At 43.7% G+C, this 25,060-nt stretch overlaps 1 protein-coding gene across 3 annotated transcripts in view; it reads left to right on the top strand.

Annotated features, from left to right (window-relative positions):
* ADGRG7 (adhesion G protein-coupled receptor G7) overlaps positions 1-25,060 on the top strand; it is a 1,657,602-nt gene that overhangs the window by 1,152,697 nt on the left and 479,845 nt on the right. For all 3 annotated transcript variants that reach the window (XM_078657782.1, XM_078657780.1, XM_078657781.1), the window contains exon 9: positions 8,614-8,774. In XM_078657782.1, the coding sequence (XP_078513908.1) occupies positions 8,614-8,774 (161 nt within the window). The remainder of the gene's footprint in view (positions 1-8,613; positions 8,775-25,060) is intronic.

The following is a 25,060-nucleotide window of genomic DNA, read 5'->3' as shown; positions in this document are numbered from 1 at the left end:
AATCCAAAACTTACTAACAACCCTTGGAAGGACATTCCAACTACGACAACTTTGTCAGCGCAAAAACAACATGTTATTACTGCAAAGAGTAAACTAAATAAGTTACAACGAACAAACGTTAATAGTGAAAGTGAACTTAACTCTTGAAGGAAGACATCATGGCTGCGCAAAAAACCTACAGGAAGGCCCGATTTTTATTAAAGAAAATGGAAGAAGAGCGGCACTGGGCAACAGCTTCCGAGATTATAAAATCTAAAGACCAAAGAAAATTCTGGAACTGGGTTAATAAGGCCAGCAAAGCTACTAAACCCCCTACCGCAACCAACATTTCCCCCGAGGACTGGGAGACTTATGTTAAAAGGCTCCACACAGCACCACATGGCCAGATCACCAATAGTATGGCCTTCCTCGATCATCAAGTTAATCAGGACGGAACTTTCCCCACCGCCAATATACTAACTGACGCCATAACAGGAATAATAAAGAAAATGCGTTCAGGTGCTCCTGGTCCTAACGGAATTCCGACCCAAATATTTAAAGCCTCTGCTGGAAAATGGGCCCAGATACTGTCACCACTCTTTGAAGCTGCAATATTGGGTGGCCCCATCCCGGCGTCTTGGCAAGGCTCACTTCTTGTTCCCCTCCATAAGAAAGGTTCGCGCTCCAATCCCGATAACTATCGGATGATAGCCCTTCTAGATGTGGACGGGAAGGCATATGCCAGTATTCTCTTAACTGCACTTACTAAGTGGGCGAAAAATAACAATTTAGTCCCCTTCACCCAAACCGGCTTCCAAAAAGGGTGCCACATTGAAGACAATCTGATCTGTATCGCCCATCTGATCGAAACCACCCTAGCTGCAAAAGGGAAATCGCTACATCTTGGATTCATCGACTTTCGCAAAGCTTTTGACAGCGTAAGCCGACCAAAACTTTGGGAAAAACTCGCAAAATGGGGCATCCCGCAGTCGTTACTGAAAGCATTAATTTCTTTACACACTGACACCTGGGTTAAAGTGAGAGTTACATCAAGATGGTCCACCTCTAATAAAATCTATACCACCAGAGGTTTAAAACAAGGGTGCACTCTTGCACCAATGCTTTTCAATCTGTACCTTGCAGACCTCCCCGAATGGCTGTCAAGTTCCCGTGCTTTCCCTCCGGGAATAGAATCAAGAAAGATTCAAACTCTGCAATACGTGGACTACACCATTCTGTTAGATCAAACCCAGGTGGGCCTTCAAAGACTGTTTAATTCCCTCGCCCAGTACTGCAACACGAACATGCTCGAAATAAATGTCTCCAAAACTAAAGCAATGACAATATCCACTGGAAAAACCAAAAAAAACATGTGGATTATTGACGGGAAGAAATTGGAAATTGTCACTGCCTAACAGTACTTGGGCGTGTGGATCGACCACAAAGGGAGACCCTCCGTGCACATAACCGAAATGCAGGCTGTTGCACGAAGCCTAGAAGGGGCTTTCATAAGAACAAAAAGTACTTTGCACTCCCAGGATTTAGTACCATTAACAAAACTGATTACTGCAAAATTACTCCCCACAATCTCCTTTGGAGAAATAATCTTCAAGGATAAAATGAACATTTGGCTGGACAGAGCGCAATCGTCTTGCTATCGCAGGGTTTTTCGACTCCCTAATTCAACTGCTCCTCCCCAATTAGAAAATAATTCTTGCTATCCTCCCAGCGATGGATTATGAGTGCACATTTCATCAGCTACTGCTTAAAAACTAAACAAGCCAGCGCTCATACCTTAAAGAACTGTTTATGGACAGTCTTTAGCAACCCAAAAACGTTGTGGAACAAATATTTGATGTCGTGCCTCGAATCCCTCAAGGCAAAGACAAATGGCTTTCTTCGCTGCCCATTGAGGCAAAAACAAAACTCTTAACCAGGCAAGCAAAAATTCTTTCAAATGATTTTGATGAGCAGCGGGTAAATCAGCTTTTCCATGGCTCCTGGGCCTCCAAATTATACACCTCGAAAATCCTTCCATCGTACCTTGCATCCTCTGTGAAAGTCCACATAAAACTTCAATTGATGAGATTCCGCTTTGGTTTAATACCACTGATGGCATATAAGTTCGGCAAAGGCTACAGGAAAGAAGCATCTCCACAATGCCGCTTTTGCAAACAGGATGAAGAAAACCTTATCAATATCTTGTGCATCTGCCGAGAACTCCGAGCCCAAATAGACTTTTGTTTGCGCCCACTCTGGCTCCTACTAAATATCAGGACTTGCCATGAAGCATTAGATGCATGTATGAGGGGAGACTCACCGCAGTTGGCAGCGCGTTTTGTTAAGTTTATCACCGAAATTAATTCCCTGAAACTCCCCTCTGTCAAAGCTTGAATTCTTTTTCCCCCTGTGACATTCCTGCGCTCCTTTTAATTTAATTAGCAACTTCTCTGTTTCTTAATTGATTTTTATATTGCCTTCTCTTTTTAAATTTTCTAAACTTTTAATCTTTAAAGGCCATTCTTTGACTGTACATTGTGCAACGATTTTAATTAATTGTGCAAATAAAATTTACTTCTTACTTCACCCTGCCTTATGGGCTACAACTCCTACTTAGGGGTAAGTTATTAATATTTAGAAGGAAAAGTCCTTATTTTGACAGGAATTGCAATTTTACATTGCTTCAATCATGCTACAATGGTCGGCCTGAAGCCATGTTTTACGCTGCCACTATAGGGGATGGCAAAGTATGTGCAGCAGTTCACTAGTGGCATTTAACTTACAGGCCCTGGGCACACATCATGCAAAGATCACCCACTCACCATGCCACCATCTGCTGCATAATTTGCAGATTCCAACAAAAAAAATGTTATATTTGAAATGGGTAAATATGTTATCAAAATGCTACAAACATCTTGCAGCTCAGTGGCAGACGCTTTACTAACATTAACTATTTACCTGTCAGCCAATAGCTGCTGTACCTGTGATTGTAAACTGGTAGAAAAGAGGTTCTTTCAGATAGCATTAAAGGGCTAAATTGAAAATCTGGCAAGGGCTTTAGTCTCCAGACTGAAATAAAATCTTACCATTTTAAAGTAATTTGCACAGGGTGAAATTAATAGGTCTTTCTTCAAAAAGTGTTATTTTTTATTTTTCATGCAAATTCGTGTAAAAGTACACACACCGTTGTCAAAACATCAGTTTTTTTCAAAGTCAATCAGAGCACAGAAACATTTGAAACATTTTACTTCTGTTGTTGTGGTATGATGTCTTGATTCTTTTAGTGCCTTCTGGTGAAGCACTTACATCATATTTGTGAGTGTGTGTAATATACATTGCTGTTCTGCTGATGTTTACTAGGCCGACAGTGGGCATAGAATAGCCCCAACAACTGAAGATACATTCTAAAACATAAAAGGGACACCAAGAATAAAAAAGGCATTCCTTTTATAGCAAAATAATGTGCACACATATTCTAATCTTCTGCTGAGCAGAGCATCATATGTCTTACACAAAATATTTCACTCTGAGAGATAGAAGGAAAGATTTGAATAAAATGATGTTCATAGGCATTCGTGCAATACAGTATTGTATTTGCTGGTGGATAATATTTTCATTAGGTATGTTGAACGCATGGTATATACATTCTAAAGAAATGCTTATATTTTTTTCAGCTTTTGAATCTCTCTTCTATTGTGTGTTAAAATAACAAGTCACAATAAAAATGCAATTGTGCATCATTTGAGGGCCCTGATTATAGACCACCTTCATGAATTACATAGAAGATATATAACAGGTAACTGTGCAATGTGGTCTACTTTTGCCATTGAGGAGTTCTAATGATGTCTTAAACCACAAGCCTGAAAGCCAGTGGTTTATAAATGTCACCAGAAGACTGAGGGCCCGATTCACTAATGTAAACTGAGATGAAAGTCTAACTCTACGACTTTCAGTATTTGCAAAGGGCATTTATGAGTAGTAAATTTAGACTTTTGTATTTGTTAAATTTGAGTGTTCATCTTAAACTTAACTGAGACCAAAACTAAGACAAAAGTCTAACTTTACTACTCATAAATGCCTTTTGTGAACACAGAAAGTCGTCGAGTTAGACTTTCATCTCAGTTTACCTTTGTGAATCGGGCCTAACAATAGCAGTATTGCACCATATTACAGATTATAACCTTTATGTATTTTTTATATTTCATGCTTATTTTGAAGTAGATTGAAAATATATTTTCTTTAAAGTGCAACTAACAATGGGCACTGATTGCAACTAAAATATTTTGGTTTAGCTTACCATGCTTTAATGAATTGTTGATAAAAAAAGGCATATGTGAGGTTAGTGGGTTTGTGTGATTCTGTGGCTGCAGTGTTTAATACTTAGTAAAGGATTTTTCTACATTCGTCACATAATTTGCAACATTTGCAGATTTCACCAAAAATGTTGCTCCTAGCTCAAGTGGATGAAAATAATACTGTCACAGAATGTGCCACATAATTTAATTTTTTATGCTGCATAATATAAATAACTGTGCTGTGTAATGTGGTTCTCCATGCAACATAATCACAGTAGTAGAGAACATGCCACGTAATTAAAAAACAATTTTTACGCATAAATTGGATAACCTTGCTGCATAATCTGGTTCTCTATGATGCATACTCCAAGTAGTGCTAACAGTATTAATGCTCTGATGATTTGGGAATTGTCATTATGATGACTACATTTGTTTTTCGGAAACAACAGTGGTCCCATGCTTATGTAATACAACACACCAAATAAATATAGACGAAATCGCTTCTATATTTTCAGAAGGACATGTCCAGCCGGACAGAGGTCTTCCAGGTTTACTTAATAAACACAGTTCTTCAAAGAATAAAATGTCAGGAATACCTTCCACAATGCCCCTGTGTGGTACACAAGCCTGTGCCCGACACTAACGGGGTGAACACAGGTGAAGATAATAGGAAAGGTTCAAGGCAAAACAAACGTTTTTCTGTTTTCATATAAATTTGTACAGAAAATATCAAGCTGCACCATTACATAAAATCAAACAATCAGATTTGTATCGGGTGCATAAGCAAGTCGACGGCGTTTCGGTATCATCAAGAAATCATAGAAACCATCATCAGGACAATTAAATACTTTGCCTTTACATTAAACCTCAATTTTGCCTATGAGAAGAAGATAAAATATACTTTAGAAACAGAATACATACAAGAATAAGTGAAGTGACTCTTTGTGCGCAGTGCACATGCTGATTCGTCAGGGAGTGATATTATTCGTAACCTGGTTGTTGAAGCAGTGACATAATTCACAAGCATATAGCATGCGTCCTAGGTTGCTATAATGTGCCTATGGGGCATTAGTGATTGCAAAAGAATGTTGATCGCAGTGCCAGTGAACTAAAATCGTGGTAATATTGTGTAACTAGCACTTGCCGACAAGTGGGGCTATCTCAGAATGATGGGCGCCTCGCACTGCTTACCGAGGCAGAGCGCGTGTGGGCACAGATACTAATTACTGTCAAGATGCCCGGACCAGTCACCCTGTAAAACGAAAGACGTATATTAAAGCAGGCCAATGGTTTGGGACTGCCCGGCGGGCGGAAATGGAACAATAACAGCAATCTTACCAAAATGGAGCGTCAGGTATTACCGGTTTACACGATCGTAAACGGGCGACGCCAGGACAAGCCTGAGAGAAAATAAAGTCTATTAAAAACGGAACAACAGACTAAAGCCAGAATAACATCCAGGTCGCGGAGTTACACTTACCGATAGCTTCGGTCATGAAGTGTATCCCTGGCGTGCTCGTGTCCTGAAAACAGGAAGTAAAAAAGGGGGTAGGAAGCGCTGTGATTGGAGCAGTGCACCGGAGTGGAGGGCATAAAAATAAAGGAAGGACCAAGTTCCAGGGGCCATATTGAAGTGAAACCTTATGTGAATACCATGCAGAGTGACATTAAAGTGTGGAATCATTTCAGGAATTATGGATTCATTTCAGGAAACAATTATACTTAAACATCCATTTCTGAATAGCATGAAAAGGGAATTATTTCAGGGAATATGGATTTCAGGAAACAATAACAATTGAACACTCGTTTTTGAACAGCATGAAGAGGGGATAAAGTCAATTCAGATTAGTGACGTCCAGTCCTCTTGCAGGTTCAGCCCGGAATTCAGGCTATCGGTCTTCAGTATCCACTTTAATTCCTCTTTGTTGAGCAACCGGCTCAGGTCACCACCTGTGGGTGGAACAATAATCTGTGCGATGACAGTCCAGCGGATATCATTCTCAGTGTGTCCCTTGTCCAAAAAGTGTTCAACCAAGGGAGCGTTAGGGGTTCTGCACCGAATGCGGCTGCGGTGCTGGGAAATCCGTAGTTTGATCTTTTGTTTTGTCTGACCAACATAGATGCAATCGCAAGGGCATAAAATCGCATATACAAGATTACAGCTGTTACAATTAGTAAAAGTGCATAAATCATTTTTTACATCCCTATACACAAACTCTTTTCCTTCTATTGTATACTCACAGACTACGCAAGAGCCACATCTAAAGTGACCCCTTGATGTGGCTCTTGCGTAGTCTGTGAGTATACAATAGAAGGAAAAGAGTTTGTGTATAGGGATGTAAAAAATGATTTATGCACTTTTACTAATTGTAACAGCTGTAATCTTGTATATGCGATTTTATGCCCTTGCGATTGCATCTATGTTGGTCAGACAAAACAAAAGATCAAACTACGGATTTCCCAGCACCGCAGCCGCATTCGGTGCAGAACCCCTAACGCTCCCTTGGTTGAACACTTTTTGGACAAGGGACACACTGAGAATGATATCCGCTGGACTGTCATCGCACAGATTATTGTTCCACCCACAGGTGGTGACCTGAGCCGGTTGCTCAACAAAGAGGAATTAAAGTGGATACTGAAGACCGATAGCCTGAATTCCGGGCTGAACCTGCAAGAGGACTGGACGTCACTAATCTGAATTGACTTTATCCCCTCTTCATGCTGTTCAAAAACGAGTGTTCAATTGTTATTGTTTCCTGAAATCCATATTCCCTGAAATAATTCCCTTTTCATGCTATTCAGAAATGGATGTTTAAGTATAATTGTTTCCTGAAATGAATCCATAATTCCTGAAATGATTCCACACTTTAATGTCACTCTGCATGGTATTCACATAAGGTTTCACTTCAATATGGCCCCTGGAACTTGGTCCTTCCTTTATTTTTATGCCCTCCACTCCGGTGCACTGCTCCAATCACAGCGCTTCCTACCCCCTTTTTTACTTCCTGTTTTCAGGACACGAGCACGCCAGGGATACACTTCATGACCGAAGCTATCGGTAAGTGTAACTCCGCGACCTGGATGTTATTCTGGCTTTAGTCTGTTGTTCCGTTTTTAATAGACTTTATTTTCTCTCAGGCTTGTCCTGGCGTCGCCCGTTTACGATCGTGTAAACCGGTAATACCTGACGCTCCATTTTGGTAAGATTGCTGTTATTGTTCCATTTCCGCCCGCCGGGCAGTCCCAAACCATTGGCCTGCTTTAATATACGTCTTTCGTTTTACAGGGTGACTGGTCCGGGCATCTTGACAGTAATTAGTATCTGTGCCCACACGCGCTCTGCCTCGGTAAGCAGTGCGAGGCGCCCATCATTCTGAGATAGCCCCACTTGTCGGCAAGTGCTAGTTACACAATATTACCACGATTTTAGTTCACTGGCACTGCGATCAACATTCTTTTGCAATCACTAATGCCCCATAGGCACATTATAGCAACCTAGGACGCATGCTATATGCTTGTGAATTATGTCACTGCTTCAACAACCAGGTTACGAATAATATCACTCCCTGACGAATCAGCATGTGCACTGCGCACAAAGAGTCACTTCACTTATTCTTGTATGTATTCTGTTTCTAAAGTATATTTTATCTTCTTCTCATAGGCAAAATTGAGGTTTAATGTAAAGGCAAAGTATTTAATTGTCCTGATGATGGTTTCTATGATTTCTTGATGATACCGAAACGCCGTCGACTTGCTTATGCACCCGATACAAATCTGATTGTTTGATTTTATGTAATGGTGCAGCTTGATATTTTCTGTACAAATTTATATGAAAACAGAAAAACGTTTGTTTTGCCTTGAACCTTTCCTATTATCTTCACCTGTGTTCACCCCGTTAGTGTCGGGCACAGGCTTGTGTACCACACAGGGGCATTGTGGAAGGTATTCCTGACATTTTATTCTTTGAAGAACTGTGTTTATTAAGTAAACCTGGAAGACCTCTGTCCGGCTGGACATGTCCTTCTGAAAATATAGAAGCGATTTCGTCTATATTTATTTGGTGTGTTGTATTACATAAGCATGGGACCACTGTTGTTTCCATAAAACTGTTCCCCGAGGTCCCTGTTTGACTTGATTGGGGTCCCTTGTTGTTTAAAAGTACATTTGTTTTTCAGCAGGCAACAGTGAGTTTTTCATATTTCACGGTACCCTTTGATATAGGGGGTTTTCATACAACTGCACTTTGTGAAATAAAAGCACCAATAGATGTGATACAATGATTAATGTTAATTCCCAAATCATAGCACTTACAATGAATATTTTTTATTGTTCTGCACAGATGAAACCTCTCTTGCAAGAATTGGCTTTGTCCTATATCAAAATGACAAATTTTTCAAATCTGAGCGTTTTAAGAGTAAACAGGACTTCAGCAGAAAAATAATCTCGGGCAACATTCCCAGTACTAATTCATATAATGTCGAACTGGCTATAAGGCGCCAGGTAAGTTCTATTAACCATTATGACTATCATAGTAAAGTAGAATTTCTTTTCAAAGTGAAGCATGATCAGAAAACAGAAATCAGCAGAACTTTTAAACCTTGATGCAGGGATAAAAAGCTATGTGTTAACATACGAGATGCAGGGGGCGCTACTTGGAGCACGAATAGGATGGTGGCTCTCTTCTGACCTCTAGTATTCTTATGCGAGTCCACTCTACAACTACTCAATATCCCTTCAGGATTGCAGGAGGAACTGAATCAAAATGAGCAACAGTTGTTAATGTTTCCGTGGCTTAGATTAGAAGGATTATGCTGAATTTAAGTTTTCCAACCTGGACCACATGACTGGCAAGATGGCGGCCCCTAGTCCTGTAAGGCATGGTACACTTAACTGCAAATCCTAATGCTGAGCTGCCACTAATACATTCATGCTGAGCTTCTGTCAGAAACTCTGTTACATTTCAGCGAGGGGGATAATGATATGGAGACCTGCAATCATAAATCAGCAAGCACGCAAACTGTAACATCAACGAGCGTCCTCCATAACCTGTGCATTCCACGCACCTGTCTTGATTAGAGCCACACAGCTTATTCCACAACATCACCATTATTAGACCCGAAAAATGAATGATTGCTCGATAAAGGCTCCTTCCTGCTGAGTCCTGTGATCAAGTCTCAAAAAGTACGCTAACCGTAACAAGTGACCTCTCAGAATCAGCAAATGAGGCAAGAGCTCGAACTGTCGCAATAAGGAGCAGCTTCCCAGACCATCTACAGTTCACTTGCTTGCTGCAACTTGAGCCACGTGGTTTGTACAGTAAAGTTGGTGGTATCCCACAACTCCGCCACTGCAAAGAGCAAAGAAATAACAGCTGCACGTTAAAGGCTCCATCACTCCTACTGAAATATACACAATTGCTCTCCTGAACTTAGGGAAGAAATGACTAAAAAGACCAGCCATTGTTATTATTATTATTTCTCACCTCTTGGCTCTGTTAGTCCAGACCACATGCACACAATTTCTCTCCAGATAGGATAGGTCTTTTTCACTGGTTATCATTTCAATACAGAGCAACGATGGCTACACAGTCATCGACTCGACTCCTTGATCTGAGTTCAGTAAGTTTAATTATAAGTTCGGAAACAAATCAATATAAATCAACCACAGAAAAAGCACATAAAAGTGCAAAAAGATCAGAATAAGTCCAAATCTCCTTAAGACATGTACCCTACATAGTACAAAACTAATGACTAACTCTAAAGAAATTACACAGATAATCAGAACGCAAAAATGACTGTTTAAATTGCATCAGATGATTTTCTTTACCGAGCATGAGTAACCTAACTTTCCCTACACTACTAACTAAGGACAACCCTCATCTAACACATTAAGTAAATATATAATCAAATAAAGAAAGGAGCAAGGTGTCAGCCATCAGAGTTTTCAGTGGAAAACACTCTGAAGATGGGGAAAGTAGCTTAAAGTCACGCAAGTAGTAGCATAAGGGAACCCAAGATGGACTCTCTCCCCATCTAGGCACATAACATAATATCATCTGCTGTCAATGTGACACTGTCATGTGGCTCCTTCTTGGTACATTTCTATAGCTCTGATACAACTGGATACTTCAGCACCTTTTCTCAGCCAGAAAACACACTATCTCTTCTCATCCTTGGCCATTCCTTTACCATGAGAACGCCTTTCCTCGCATGTTTTTTTTTTAAACTTGTTTTTATTTAACTGCTTCCACTGTATCAGGTACAAAGGACATGCACATACAATTTGGAATCTTATAAGCAACATACAGTATGTGGTGACCACATATTACATCCTGTTCACAGACAGTCTCTCCATCACGTGTGGGTATTATTTCTCTATTATAACAGTGCAAATGCAGTTTATATATATATTTTTGTTTATAAGGACCTATAAGCTACATAACAAATAAACAACACCAATAGTCATCCCATGCAGGTTGACCTGGTTGCCCCCAGTGAATAGCTATTTGTCGCTTTGCCAGGACCAGTCCCAAGAGAGCGAACCTATATCGCATCTTCATCCCTTTCTTAGGTATCGGAATTACCCCCAGTAGGCAGTGCTTTATGGAGACATCTATACGCACCGCAGTCACTGTGTCAAGAGACTGCACCACTTCCGATGGGGACAGGTCCAGACCATATGTAAAAATGTAGCCGGATCTGTGCCTCATCGCGGCGCTGGGGGGGTCAAGTAGGTGCAATGAAGGTAATAACATTGAATTAACTTAAATCATGCATTACTGGTAGCTTCAGCTACCTGTGCTAACGCTCTCCTCCACTTGCCATCCGTTAGAGGGGTTGGGAGATCCTCTTCACAACGTGCCCTAGCCCTGTCTAATTCCGAGCCCTGTCTCATTCCGAGCCCCGATCCACCTTCAATGCATTATATATGTGAAAGATAAGCCCTTGAGTGGACCCTGGGTCCAGCTGAGTCCCCAGAGTACTGGTCTCTTCCAGTTTGTCAGGAAATGTTGTCCACCTCTCCCGGGCAGTAAGTGATATCTTAGCGTACTGTAAAAAATGTCCTGATGGCACCTGAAACCAGGCCTGTGCATTTTGGAAGGTCATGAATGTACCATTCTGGTATAAATCTCTGGCAGTTGCACAGCCTACCTTCATACCATTTTGAGAGATCCATGACACCCTGTATCCTCTGAAAACCCTGTAACCAGTGCAGCGGTAGTGCGCTAGCATATGGGGCTTTTCTAACCACCCAAGTCTTCGCCTGCTCCCAGACCTCAGTAACCTAACTATATGGGGGCACGTTTTCGGAACCCTCCAACCCATCATTAGGTATTTCTGGAGTTGCATCCCCTCATTCCAGCTCCCCAGTAATTCTGTATTGACTGTGCGCTCTCCCATGCAGCACTGAGCAGTATATTGCAGCAAGCCCACCATATAGTATAGCCGTAGGTCCGGCAACCCTAGGCCACCCTCATCCATGTCAAGTTTTAGTATATCCAATTTGACTTTGCTCCACTTTCCAGCCCAGAACAAGGATATCAGGAGGCTGTTCAGTGTGTCAAATGTCAACTTTGGGATTTTACAAAAACAGTTCTGGAGCACATAGAGACAACGGGGTAGCAGCCCAATTTTTGCTATTGCTACTCTCCCCATAACCGACAGAGGTAACCTATTCCTGAATGCTTTTGATGCCTTTAGACCATCCAAGACCCGTCCCATGTTCAGATCATATTGGCCTCTGGACTATGTGCAATCTGCAGTCCAAGATACCGGAAGCGATCATACTTCCAGTCCATACCAATTACTGGGAGATCCTGAGCTTCCCCTCGTGCCAGAGGCACGAGCGGGAAAAGGATGGTTTTCTGACTATTAATACAGAGGTCCAAGGAGGTGCCAAATAGATGTAATATTTCCCACGCTGTGGGAATCGCTCTTTCCAGCTCACATATATAGAGGAGGGCATCGTCTGCATATAGAGAAACTACATGGGTGCGACCATCCATGTTCACACCCCATGGCTCCATGTCTCTGCGCATGCGTATCACCAAAGGTTCCATGGCCAGGGCAAACAGCAACGGAGACAACAGGCATCCCTGCCGTATTCCCCTCTCAATCTTAATGGCCTCCGTCACGTGTCTCCCAGACCGTACCCTAGCCATCGGTACCTGGTATAAGAGCTTAACCCAGGCTATGTATTCAGCTCCAAAACCCATTCTCTGCAGTACTTCCCAAAGGTAGGCCCATCTAAGCGTATCAAAGGCTTTTTCGATATCCAGGGCAACAACCCCTGCCCTAAGATCTGTGTCTGCAACCGAATGGGGGACATGTGAAGTCTGCGTAAGTTCATGTGTATACCCCTCCTGGGCATAAACCCACATTGGTCCTCGTGGACCAGGGAGTTCATCACCCTCCGTAACCTAAGGGCCAAAACTTTGGCCAATACCTTTGCGTCCACCCCCAACATGGACAAGGGTCTATATGCAACAGGGGAGCATAACAATATGTGCCTCATGCATGGATTGGGGAAGAATGCCTGCCTGCTTGGCTTCCCGCAGAGTGTCCAGAAGTCGTGGAAGGATGACGTCGGCATATGTCTGATGAAATTTGACAGGCAGCCCATCCCGGCCTGGGGCTTTGCACCTGGCCATCACTCTCTGGGCCTCTTGAAGGTCGTCCAACCTTATCGCTGCTTCTAAAATCTTCGGATGGTCGTCCGAGAGTCTCAGAAGTGGAAAAGCACATCCGTCTGGGCCATTGTCTCCTACATTTTTGTTTTACGTGATCACCAAGTGATCGCATAGAATTGTGTTGATCCCGGCATGTGTATTTGCTGTACCTCTCTCGGGTGACATAACGTGAGAATCAGTGTGGGGGGGAATTCACGCTTTAACAACCACGCAAGTAGTCTCCCTGATCCATCCCCTTCCCTATGCAATAATTGTCTAAATTCCCTCCGGGTCATACAGTCCAGCCTGTCCCAAGTCTCCCCCACCATGCGCTGTGCTTGTAGGAGGGCCTCAGGGGAGTGGTCGGTCGCATGGGCTCCACGTTGTAACCGGGCCAGCGTATCTTTCGCCTCACCTAGTTCCACCTCTAACCGTTTCCTTGTGCCTCCCACTTTAGCCAGGCAGTCCCCCTAGTGACCACTTTAAAGGTGTTCCATTCAGCACACCTGGAATTGGTAGTAGACCAATTCTCAATAAAGTAATCGGCCACGGTTCTCCCGAGTTCCCCCTTAAAAATGCAATCTTTCAGTGTCTGTGCTTGCAGCAGACATAATGGGACTCTCGGTCTAACCCTCTTGGGTCCCCACTACAGCAATACTGGGGCATGATCCGATAGGAAACGGTTCAGTAATTTAACGTCACCTACAACCTCACACAGCTTTCGTGATATCAGAAACCTAACTAATCTGCTATATACCGCAGAGGCTGGGGTATAACATGTAAACTGACAATCTCCAGGGTGTGTATCACACCATACATCTACACACTGCAGCCTATCCATCATCTTGCGCAGGGCTTCCGTCATAAGAGGTTTTGTGTGTTGCCTGGGGGGGTGTCTATCCAATACCCCATCTAAGACACAATTGAAGTCACCCACCCATATCACGGGGATTCCAATGATTGGCAGCAACCTGTCCTCCAGTTCCCCAAAAAATTCTGCATCATCCAGGTTTGGAGCGTAAACGTTAATTAAACACACCTCCATACCGTCCATGTCTCCATGTACGATTACAGATCTACCCACTACGTCTGCTTCATAACTACGCAGCTTAAATGGAACCTGTGGAGCTATCCAGATGGCCACCCCCCTTGCCTAGGAGGAAAAAGTAGATGCAAACAGTCGCCCTCTCCATTTTCTATGCAATTTCTGTATTTCTGCGTCAAGTAGGCGAGTCTCTTGGCGCATGGCCACATGCACACCCAGCCGTCTCATATTGGTCTGCACCCTGTAGCGTTTTGTAAATGAGTGTAGCCCTCTCACGTTCCATTTTATAGTCTTATAGTGTCCCATACCAGCCACTGTCTCCAAAGTCTCCTTGTGATACACATCTAGCATGCCTGCTGTCGCTGTCCACACAAAACACCCCCTCTCTGAAAACAACTGAAACCCCCAATTCCCCAGGTAGACACTGCATTGAACCGGCGTGCATCCCCACATAACCCCCCATCCAAACACCCTCCCCCAACTGTGCATCGTTGTAGCCTTGACATAATACCCATCTGTAAAAGATTCAATATCAACAAAAACCTTTCACCCTTAACGCTAAAATGCCTCACCACGCAATAAAAACACACTCACTGCCCATCAACATACCAAAAAGTCCCACGATCAGGACCAAGGTTGTGTCCCGTCAAGGTCACCAATTCGGCCATCAGCTAAAACCGACCACAGCCCAATCGACAATCACTCCACATACACTACCACCATTCATAGTCACACATCTCAACAGGCGGTCCTTCAAACAACCGAAAACCTACTCCCCAAGGAGGGGGAGAGAAAGGGAAAGGAGGTATAAGATGTCTAAAGGGCGATAGAGAAGACGAATAGAGCAAAGATAAAGAAAAAAAATCTAAAGAATCATATAAAGGGAGAAGTGTGGGGGGGAGCTTCTAAGACGGTCCCCCCCCCGAATAGTGTGCCTGAGTCATCCAGACACCCCACTTGATTGGAATACAATCATGAAGCGGGAATGGGGAGGGATGGGGGAGCAAAAGGAAAGCATACATACCCACCAAAACTCCCCCCCCGTTCTCGCATTCCCACAAAAATAAAGGCACATATTTCTGTCCCAGCAGTCCTCTCAACTGGTTACATCTACCAGTCACTGCATCCTCAAGTGCACTGATCACACGGAGCCCGGCTGTTGCAGGGTGTCTTCCATCACATCAACCATACTTGCGTCCGAACCTGTAGATGTCACCACCTCAACCAGGCCCCTGGCTGCATCCTGCTCAGCCCGTTGCGTCTCCATGTCGATTCTAGGGGACCTCCTGTACCCACCCCTCTCTTCGGCACTCTCCAGTTTCAGGGAGCCATCTTGCTTTACCACCACTCTCTGAGTTGACTTGGAGCTCTTTCTACTAAGGCGTGTGCGGCCACCACCAGTCGCACCTGAGACATGTGGCCCGGACCTTGCCACCACTTGTCCCCCAGCAACACTCTATCTTTCCCACATACCTCCTACCAGTCCCATGCCTCCTCTGGCATTGTGAAAAAATGTACAGGGTCAGCATGGAGGACTTTCAGCTTGGCCAGGTAGAGAAGCATGTATTGCAATCCCATGACTCGCATTTTTTGCTTGACTCCAAGGAAGGATGCTCTCTGTAGTTGGACCAGGCGAGTGTAATCTGGGAAGATATGAATTTTCTTATTTTTAAACAACAGATCTCCTTCTCGCCTTGCCGTCCTGAGGATACTGTCCCGGTCCCTATAATTAAGAATCCGAGCAATGAGTATCCTGGGTGGGGCCCCTGGTGGTGGCGCGGCAAGCGCAAGATGCGCCCCTACTATAATAAAGACAGATGAAAGTTCGGCATTTGGGAGCACCTTCCTTATCCATTTTTCAAGGAAGAGTTCTTGATCTTTCCTTTCCACTTTCTCAGGGAAACCCACAAAACGCTGGTTACATCTGCGGGACCTCCCTTCCATGTCCTCCGCACGACCTTCCAGGGTCATCGTTTTGTGTGAGAGTCTGTGAGAGGCACCTTTAGGGCCGACACCTCCTCCTGTAACTCACTAACCGTTTGCTCAGTGACCAGGGACCGCTCCGCCACTGCGCGTAGATCTGCACTGAGCAGCCCCACATCCAGGTAGACTGCATTGATATTTTTCTTGGACCGTCACACTCAAAGCTTCGATGACAGCCAAGATCCACTCCCGCCAGCACAGAGTTTGTGGGCCGGGTGCTGCACTCTTGCAGGGGGGCACTGATGGCTGCCCAGATTGTCCGTTCACCCAGATAATGGCCCCTCTCACAGGCATGCCAGGTATTACTTGCTACCCCCGCGTGTCCAATCAGGCACGTCCTGCCAATCTGCCGGGGGGAGCTGTACCGTGGCTCCTGCAATGTTCTCTCAATAGCTTGTCACCCCCTAGGACCCATCCAGCATGGGGGTCTCTTCTCTGTGCTCAAGGGCAATTATCACCAACACAGGAGGCTTCGCCATCCCCCCTCAAAGGAGCTTTCACTCCTCAGCACAGCACTCTCACACCTCTCAACAACCATAGGGCGGGGGGAGGCAGGGAGCTCCACACCAGGCAATCCCCGGCCATCCGCACTGTTGTCCACGAGGGGTCACCACGATCCGTCTGGACCCCAGAGCACCACTGCAATGATAGCAGGTCCCCCCCCCCCCACAGCCACGGTTGTGGCGCTAATGGCAGCTTGTGACCACCCATCCGTCAGTCCTTTTCCATCCTCACTGCAACCTCCCCCAACAGACAATCTGGCCAGCCTCCTCAGCCACTCAACACTGCAGATAGCCTGCTGCAGTCACACGCAGAAGCCACCACTAGGCCAGGAAAGGGCGGTCACCCAAGTAGCAGCCAGCCAGGAAGTTCATAGTTGCGACGCCTTTCCCTGCCGTCCAATCCACCATGGATGACTCTGGCAGGCCGCAATCAGCCCACAGCCGCACCCCAGAGCCGCACCCCCCCGCGGGTCCGGGATTACTGCAAATGCAGAGGTGGAGCGGGGGCTCCGCTGCAGCTACCGACGACTGTCTCGCCCTCTTGTTCTCGGTGATGCCCTGCGGGGCACTACGTTGCACTGGGCACCAGCCAAAATGCCTCCCACACCGGTGCTGGTCTCACCTAAAACCACCTGGGAAACGACCGCTTCTTCCCCCGCAGTAAGAGTTTGTTTAAGCCGACCTTGGGGCCGGATGAACAGGATCATGAAGGATTCATGCGCGGAGCTCTACTAAGCTGCGTCCGCTCCTGTCACCATCTTGGCCACACACCCCCTTTCCTCGCATGTTACTCTGATCCCCTTGGCCAACACCTCCTTCCCGTTCTCTGCTGTCTACTTACACAAATCTAATTTATTCTAAATAATGAGGCTTATCCACACCTGCAATAGAAACAGCTCAGCAACATACATTTCATTCTTGAAGCCTAGACGTGAATTTCAAATCATTATTTGAGCAGTGACTTAACTAATTTTTTCTCAAGGCCTAGTTTTGCTGAGTTAAAATGTGCACAGGGTTACAGAATATGTTCACCTTTCTACATAAAACATACATGTAACTGCTTAAGGCATGAATAAATGCAATGAATCATAAATGCCTCGGTTCAAATGTACCTGCACATGATAAATTCAAAGTACATGTATGGACGTTAAACACTAGTTGCATACATCCTAATTAAGTATTTCAAAATATGACATTTCAAGTTATTTCCTCTTGTCACGGTAATACTGAAATTGTTAAACAACTTTATTAATCATATTCTGAAAATATATATCAAACAAAATAACATTTTAGTCCAAAATAATCCACCCCATTTAGTACATTAGTTACAATAGAGTGCTGACTATGCTTGAGTATGATACACTCCTACATTATCTCCAGATGTGATCAAGATTACACTTCTTCAATCCCCCCTCTGATGGCAAATGAAGCCATCACAAATCTCTTATCTTATTTCCTGATCTTATCAGATTAACCAAGTTAAACCCTTGTTGTGGCATTTGCGGTTCTCTTGAACTCCTCCAACTGTTTCATTCTAATAATCATCTTGTTTTCTTTCAAGGCTCAAATCCTTTCCTTTTCTTGAAATCCCTCTCTGCTTCTTGTAGTTCTGGTACATCTACACTCCCACAACCAAACATACTACACAAAGAGCAATAATCAATAGTGGTCTCAAAACAGAACCTACTATACCTCTTCTCAGATCTATGAACCACCTTCCCAACAAATTAAATCCATGTCCAACTTTTCCCCAAACATTTTCTTCTGCCAATCCACTGACTTCATTATGCAGGTTCATACTATTCCTTATAAATTTTTGTAAATATTTACTCTTGTGTGGGACATAAGTGCGACACTGTTGGACCTTTAACTATCAGCAAACTCCGCCCTCCATTGTCAGCAATATATTTAACGCAAACCTGTTTTGCAAAACCATAGCTCTGATAGCAGTCATCTCAGTATTTACAAGCAACAAAGGCCCAGCAGTATTGGTAGACAACCTATCAACTACAGAAAGCTTTCTAATCTGGATATCATTCAATATCACCCTGTCAAGGTGCTCCAATCTTCACGGAGGCAGAAGTGACGAAGGCTCCCAATGCCCCTCCGCCGGTGCCCTCGCTCTAAATACCGAGCAAGTACACCAACAGAAGGGAAAGGGGAAGTGGAAGAGAAAGAAGAGACTACTCCTTCTGACACTGTTCCTCTCGCTCGGCTCCCTGACTGTCTTCGTGTAGTTCACGGGAAGGAGGAAGATACCTAATGCACACAGGGACAGAAGATAAACAACTCTCTCCTAACACTCTAAACACCATATAAACCTTAACTGAGAGTTTCCTACCAGTATAAGAAAGAGTTATGGCCCCTCTTCTATGATTTTCTTGTGTAGTAAACTGACTCCCAACAGCTGTAAATGAACATACGGAATTAGTCTTTGACTATGCAAGGATAGAGAAACATCACTGGCTAACAATACTGGAATGCATTGTACCTGTATATCTGACGGGAGTTCCGTTAAACCTACTGCAACAATGTATATATATCAGTTCCGTATCTGAAGCGAGAGGTCCCACGAAGGTTCCAATTGCAGATAACAAACGCGCAAAAAGGAACAAGGAAGGGGAAAATGGGGAGGAAAGGAAAAGGAGAAACGCAAGTGTAGTCTCAGTCAAGTCCTTGCTGGGGGGGAAATAATGCTGCGGAGCTTGGCGAGATAAGCAATGCGTCTTACTTGAAGGTTGCACACTGTCCGTTGACTCCCGCTGCCTTTTGCACTTGGTCGAGGTTCAGAACTTCACTGCCAGTTCTGGTTGCGACTGCTTCGATACGGAATTCACGAAAACGTCAGATACCTCTCTGCACGCTTCCGGGGATATCCGTCCGGGCTCTGGACTCGTCAGAATTACTCTCTAGTAGAGTCTAAGAAAACTATGAATTTCTTCCTACGCACTAGGATTAAGTGCGGAGGAAACGCGAACTCAACTACTCTCTCCGGAATTCAGTTGAAGTGCGCCGCGGAAAGCGCGCGCACCTGTTTTAACCATTAGTAATTGCTCAGGTGTGTTAAAAACGAACACTAGACTGCAAACAACTCGGTGGCCATCTTACTGAGTGCAATTCTTCACGCAAAGGTTTTCCCAAACATTTACCAAGCTAGGCTTGACAATAGTTCGGAACCTCCTTGTGACTTGATGTTTACTTTAACCCAATATAGAGGCAACCACCGGATTCCTGACACACCCCTACACTTGGTATGATAGCTCCAAAAATAGAAGCAGAAGCACCTCGTTTAGATCTGGGCCTTTCCTCCCACACAGGGTGATCAAAATTCTCCACATGATAAAACTTTAGGAAAACTACCCCTACATAACATATGCCATACCATTTACTCAGCACAATAAAATAGGCATTCTTGTCACAGACAAAATAAACTTCAGGAATCACAGGGTCTGTGCCAATCCAAAAATAACTTACAAGATCCTATATTCTCAAAGGTATGATCACATTCACTTTCTCCAATAGGAATAATGTCATGTGTGCTTTTCCCATTATGCACACACACATTCCCTTGGTGTTGCCAATCTAATGTCAAAGCTCCTGTTTTTTCTGCTGTCTGAGGTTCCACTTTTCTTGTGACCAATGAGCAATATTTATTCCTACAGCTGCCTTGGTGTTTTACTGCTCTATATCTATCTTCTTCTTGTTCCAGAAATATAGTATCTATATCAGTAAGGACACACATCAAATTATATCTGTGTGCATAAGCTGCATCAAGTGTTTTACTTGGTGCAAAATAGATGCTAACTGTTTCTGCGTTCTGAGCATAGGAACGTTTGCTCAAGTGCTTAAACAGTGGGACTTATGAAATAACTAGATCAGAATTCGAATAATAGTACTGAAAATGTTCCTGTCCATAGAACATGCTCAACAACAGACTACATGTGATGCCATATGTCAACAGTAAGTGATGGTCGGTACTGCCCTTAGCCACTGAAGAAGGCAATTGCATGCAAACATAACAATCTCTAGCTCCCATAGTTTGTATATATTCATAAAGCAAATTAGCATATGTGTTAGGTGTGTAATCTCCTCTTGACAAATCAGAATGTGAAGTTAGCCCCTCTAGTGAATACAATTCTCTATCTTGTTTATATTTGGGTTCCTGTACAACTGTATGTTTTTCTTCTGCATCCTTAGTTGGACTCAAGCTTAATCTAACAATTAGTGCTATTAGGCCTGTCACTATTATGATTAATAATGCAACTATTATGTTCCTACCTCTACGAATATTATTATTAGGTCCCATACTATTTATATTCAGACCAAGTGAATAGAGATATAGCAGCAACAGACTGTCCTCTGTTCATCTCCACCTGTGCAAACATTCTTTATTTATTTTTTGTGAAACAGTCTTTTTCTTTCAAATTTATTCACTCCATTTACAATCCTCTTGAGGCTTCCCTAACCCCACTGAGTGTTCCTCTAAAGGTAATCTCTACTTCTATCTTCTTCCACTTGGGCCTAATTATTCCTTTTTTGAGCAACAATACAAAGTTCATTCAACATCTCTGATAAGGTGAGAACCAAGTTCACTTATAAGCGTCTCTAGTAAGATTTCTCCCAGCTCAGCAACTCTTTCAGGAAACTCCTGCAAACTCAAATGAGGAAATTCAGATCCATTCAATATCAGGTTTTGCAAACCACTCTGTTTTATTGGGTACAAAAGGGCAAACTTAAGAAGAATGTGCAGACTGGTCTCTGGAAGTCCCAGCAGAACTTCTACTATCAGTCTGGAACTCCCATTCTTTCCCTTCGTTGTCATTAGTAACCAGGGAGGTCCACTCAGGAGAAGAGTACCTCTGACAAAGTGCTCTCAGTCTTTTGGATTTTCAAGTACTCGACCTTTCACTTTTGACTTCACTCCACTCTGATTCACCAAAGGATTCCGATATGGGTGCAAAAGCCATCCCCAAGGACAGCTTCAATCTTCTCCTCCCCTTGCTCTTAGGCCAGCTGTCTTCTGACTCTCATGATTTAACAGTACTAGTTCCTTCGTTAGGGTCAGTATCTGTTTAGTTCACCAGCACCGGATAAGTTTCACCAAATTCACACTCAACTTCAGATTTGTTGTGACCCCCTCAGATTGCTTATGTGCTGTCTGAGGCTCCGTTCAGTCACCTACAGCTTGACTAACCTTGTTTTATAGCTCTTCGACGACAGCTGGCGTCTCTTCTCAAAGAGATGCTACTTGTCTTTCAAGGGGACATGGGACTCTGTGTGTGTGAGATGCATGCACCCAGTTTGGAAGACCACCACACTTCATGGCTGTTGTGGTGACCAACATCACCTGGTATGGACCAAGCCAAAAAGAGGCTCAAGGCATCACTTCCTCACATGCTTCTTCACTACGACCCAGTCTCCTGGACTAAGGTTGTGGCACTGCTCCTGATGTGGCGGTGCAGTAGGTGCTTCAACCTGATGAGACACAGAAGTAACCACGCCAACTAATCCTTTACAGTAATCGAGTACCAAATTGTTTGTGATGTTTACTAATATCTATGCAGGCTCAGCAAGCAGTCTCATAGCTCTCCCCATGATGATCTCATGGGGTGAGAGTCCTGTTCTCCGATCATGGACACTGTGAAGACTCACCAGTTTCAGTTTCAAGTACTTTATTCAGTTTTTCATATTAAAAACCATAAAAGCAATATTACAATATCGACATAAAATTTGAGAAAATAAATACATGTGTAAATTCCCTAAAGGTATTATATAATTCATTTCAAATTCATAAAAATACAATATTAAAATACAGCTAAAAGAGGATCATCACTCTTCCCGACTATTTCTAATTTTCAGAGCTGATTTAAGGAACCCTACCAGATATAAAGTGCTTTCAGTTTTTACCATTTGTAAGTGATATAAAGCCGGACGAACCTGTTTAAAGTTTGAACTCTTTAATATAGGCTTTAGGTAGAACCTGCGTGGAACGTCATAAAATGGGCAAATAAATAAAAAGTGTACCACATCCTGCGGAGACAAATTGTCGCAGCCGCAGGAGGGTAACACTTGAACTCTATGTAACCCCCTGGGAACAGCTAGTAATAGATGGTAGTAATCCAGCCGGAACCTTGTTAATAGGAACCGCTCATGGCTTGTTATGGTACAAAAGCGGGTGGTGATGGACGGAGCATCTGAATCAATCAAACACTCACACCCAGTCAAAAGATGGCTTGTTATGGGCCATGAAAAGTAAGGCTCCATTAGGGGGGTAGTTTTAAGTTTAACAAATGATCGTATACTTGGTTTTCTCAATTCCATTTCTTCACGTTCCAAACTTTTCATTGTGGAAAAACTTCTTTTGACGAGTTCTACATCAGCCTTCACGATTGTACTCGGTTTAGAAAACAGGTCCGGGCGCCCCAATTTAGTGAAACATCTCTTTAAATATTTAAGCCAGGGGACATTAAGCGGTGATCTTGTGAAAGCACCTCGCTTAGCAACTGGTGGTTAAGGGTCAAATCTTTGTTCAGCCAACATTTTAGCCAATGATAGGTGTTCCAGTTTCTTCGTGGACTATTAAGTTAGCTGTACCCTTCGGGTTGTTCTCGGCCACCTCAATGCTTTTAACTGGAGCGTAATCCCATAGTTCGCTCCCATAGCTGCCCAGTGCCACACTCTTGGCCTGGTATATCTTCAATAGAGCAGGCACTGGGCGTTTGCCCATTTTAGAAGCAAAATTGAATGTGGCTGCATCGGTGCGTATCAATTCGCCTCTTTTCCGCTGTACCAGTGCAGCCCAATTCAACTGATCATCGAATAGGACTACCAAGTAAGAGAAGGTAGTAGATAGGGGTATCTTTACATCATTAACCATGAATGGGTACAGTTTCTTCTGGCGTGCTCCTATCTGTATGATAAATGATTTGGTGTTATTTATGGTGAGATCTCGATCAGCCATAAAGCCCTGAAATGCATTCAATAGAGTCTGTAGGCCCTTCGGGGTTCTTACCAGGAGGAGAGCATCGTCCGCGTACAGCAGGACGGGCAGGCCCCACACAAGGAAAGTCTGTGCCTGTTTTTACTAGAAATTTATCCAATTCATTGATATATAGATTAAAAAGGAAAGGGGCCAGGATGCAGCCCTGCCGCACACCTCTCTCAACAGGGAAGTCTCTTGATACCCTAAGATCTTGTGAATATCTAATATTTGCTCTGGTGTCCCTATCGAGGTCCCTTAAAAATGAAACCAAGGCAGGCTCCACCCCATGGCGCCCATTAGATCCCACAGTCTCCCCCGGTTTACACAATCAAACGCGGAGGAGAGATCCATGAACGCCATGTGGATGGTGCCCTGTCTTGCCATGGTGTACTTCCCCAGTATCATGTATAGATTTAAGCATTGTGCCAAGGTCGAGTGTCCCGGGCGAAATCCATATTGAATAGATGACTTGATCCCCTTCTCCTCGGCCCATGCTGACAATCTATTCAGGGCCACTCCTCCCACAACCCTAACTATTGAGTCGATCAGGGTGGTACTCTTGCGATCTCCCTTCTTGAACACTGGGACGATCGTAGAAGTACCCCATTGCCTTGGACAACCAGAAGCTGCTGCTGCATTCAACACTGCTGTGAGAACCGGTGCCCATAGTGCCACATTTGATTTAAATAGGTCCGGGGGTATGGCGTCAGGGCCTGGAGCTTTCTTGTTTGTTAGACCAGCTATTCCTCTCTCGATTTCGCCTAAAGTGAAATGTGGTGATAGTGCATCCTGCCCATCCTTGTACAGGTCTTTCTGTGATGTGTTGGCCCTAAACATTAGGCTAAAATGCTGTACCCACTCATCCTCTGTGATTTTAGTTCCTATGTTGGGATCCCTCCCTGTATAAAACAATGGTATGTTAATAAACCCCTAGAATTTCTCACTATTCGATAGGGTACTGGGGTCTAAGAGATCCTTCCAGGTTTTCTCTTTCAATTCGGCCTTACGCTTTCCTAGAGTTTTCTTATATAATAACCGTAATGAACGTATCAAAGGTCGATCTATTGGTATGCTCTTCAGGGCTTCCTTCAATTTCCTGGCTGCAAGAGAACATGAGTGGTCAAACCATCTTGGGTCCCTGGGCTTGGCAACTGATGACGGGATAGACAGCAATGCCCCAACTTTTCTTATAATCATTTCAAATGATCCCAAGATATCTGAAGGGGCAGAGTCGGGACAAATACATGATTCTATTTCTGGGTTGCATCTTTTTTGTATGCTTCTATATAGAGAGTCCGCATTCACTTTTGACCACTTTAGGCGATGCCTGCCGTCCGTAGCTTTCAGCGCCCCATTTGTAGGAGGCCTATCCCGCTCTAACAGTAAATTCCCTGACAACTGTATAGAGACGGGGTTGTGGGCGCTATATATACTCTCTAAGATTTCAAAGCCCAGTAAACCAGACCGTAGGGCCTCTGTAATTAAAATATGATCAATAAATGTCCTCCCATTATGTCCCTTAAATGTTGGTACAACCATCTTACTGCCAACATCCACCACAGACATGGAGCTAACCAGGTCATATTTATTTAGTAGTTGATTGAG

Source organism: Lissotriton helveticus, chromosome 8 (genome assembly GCF_964261635.1).
Source record: "Lissotriton helveticus chromosome 8, aLisHel1.1, whole genome shotgun sequence".
Taxonomy (NCBI): Eukaryota; Metazoa; Chordata; class Amphibia; order Caudata; family Salamandridae; genus Lissotriton; species Lissotriton helveticus.
This window is presented reverse-complemented; position numbering and strand designations above follow the sequence as displayed.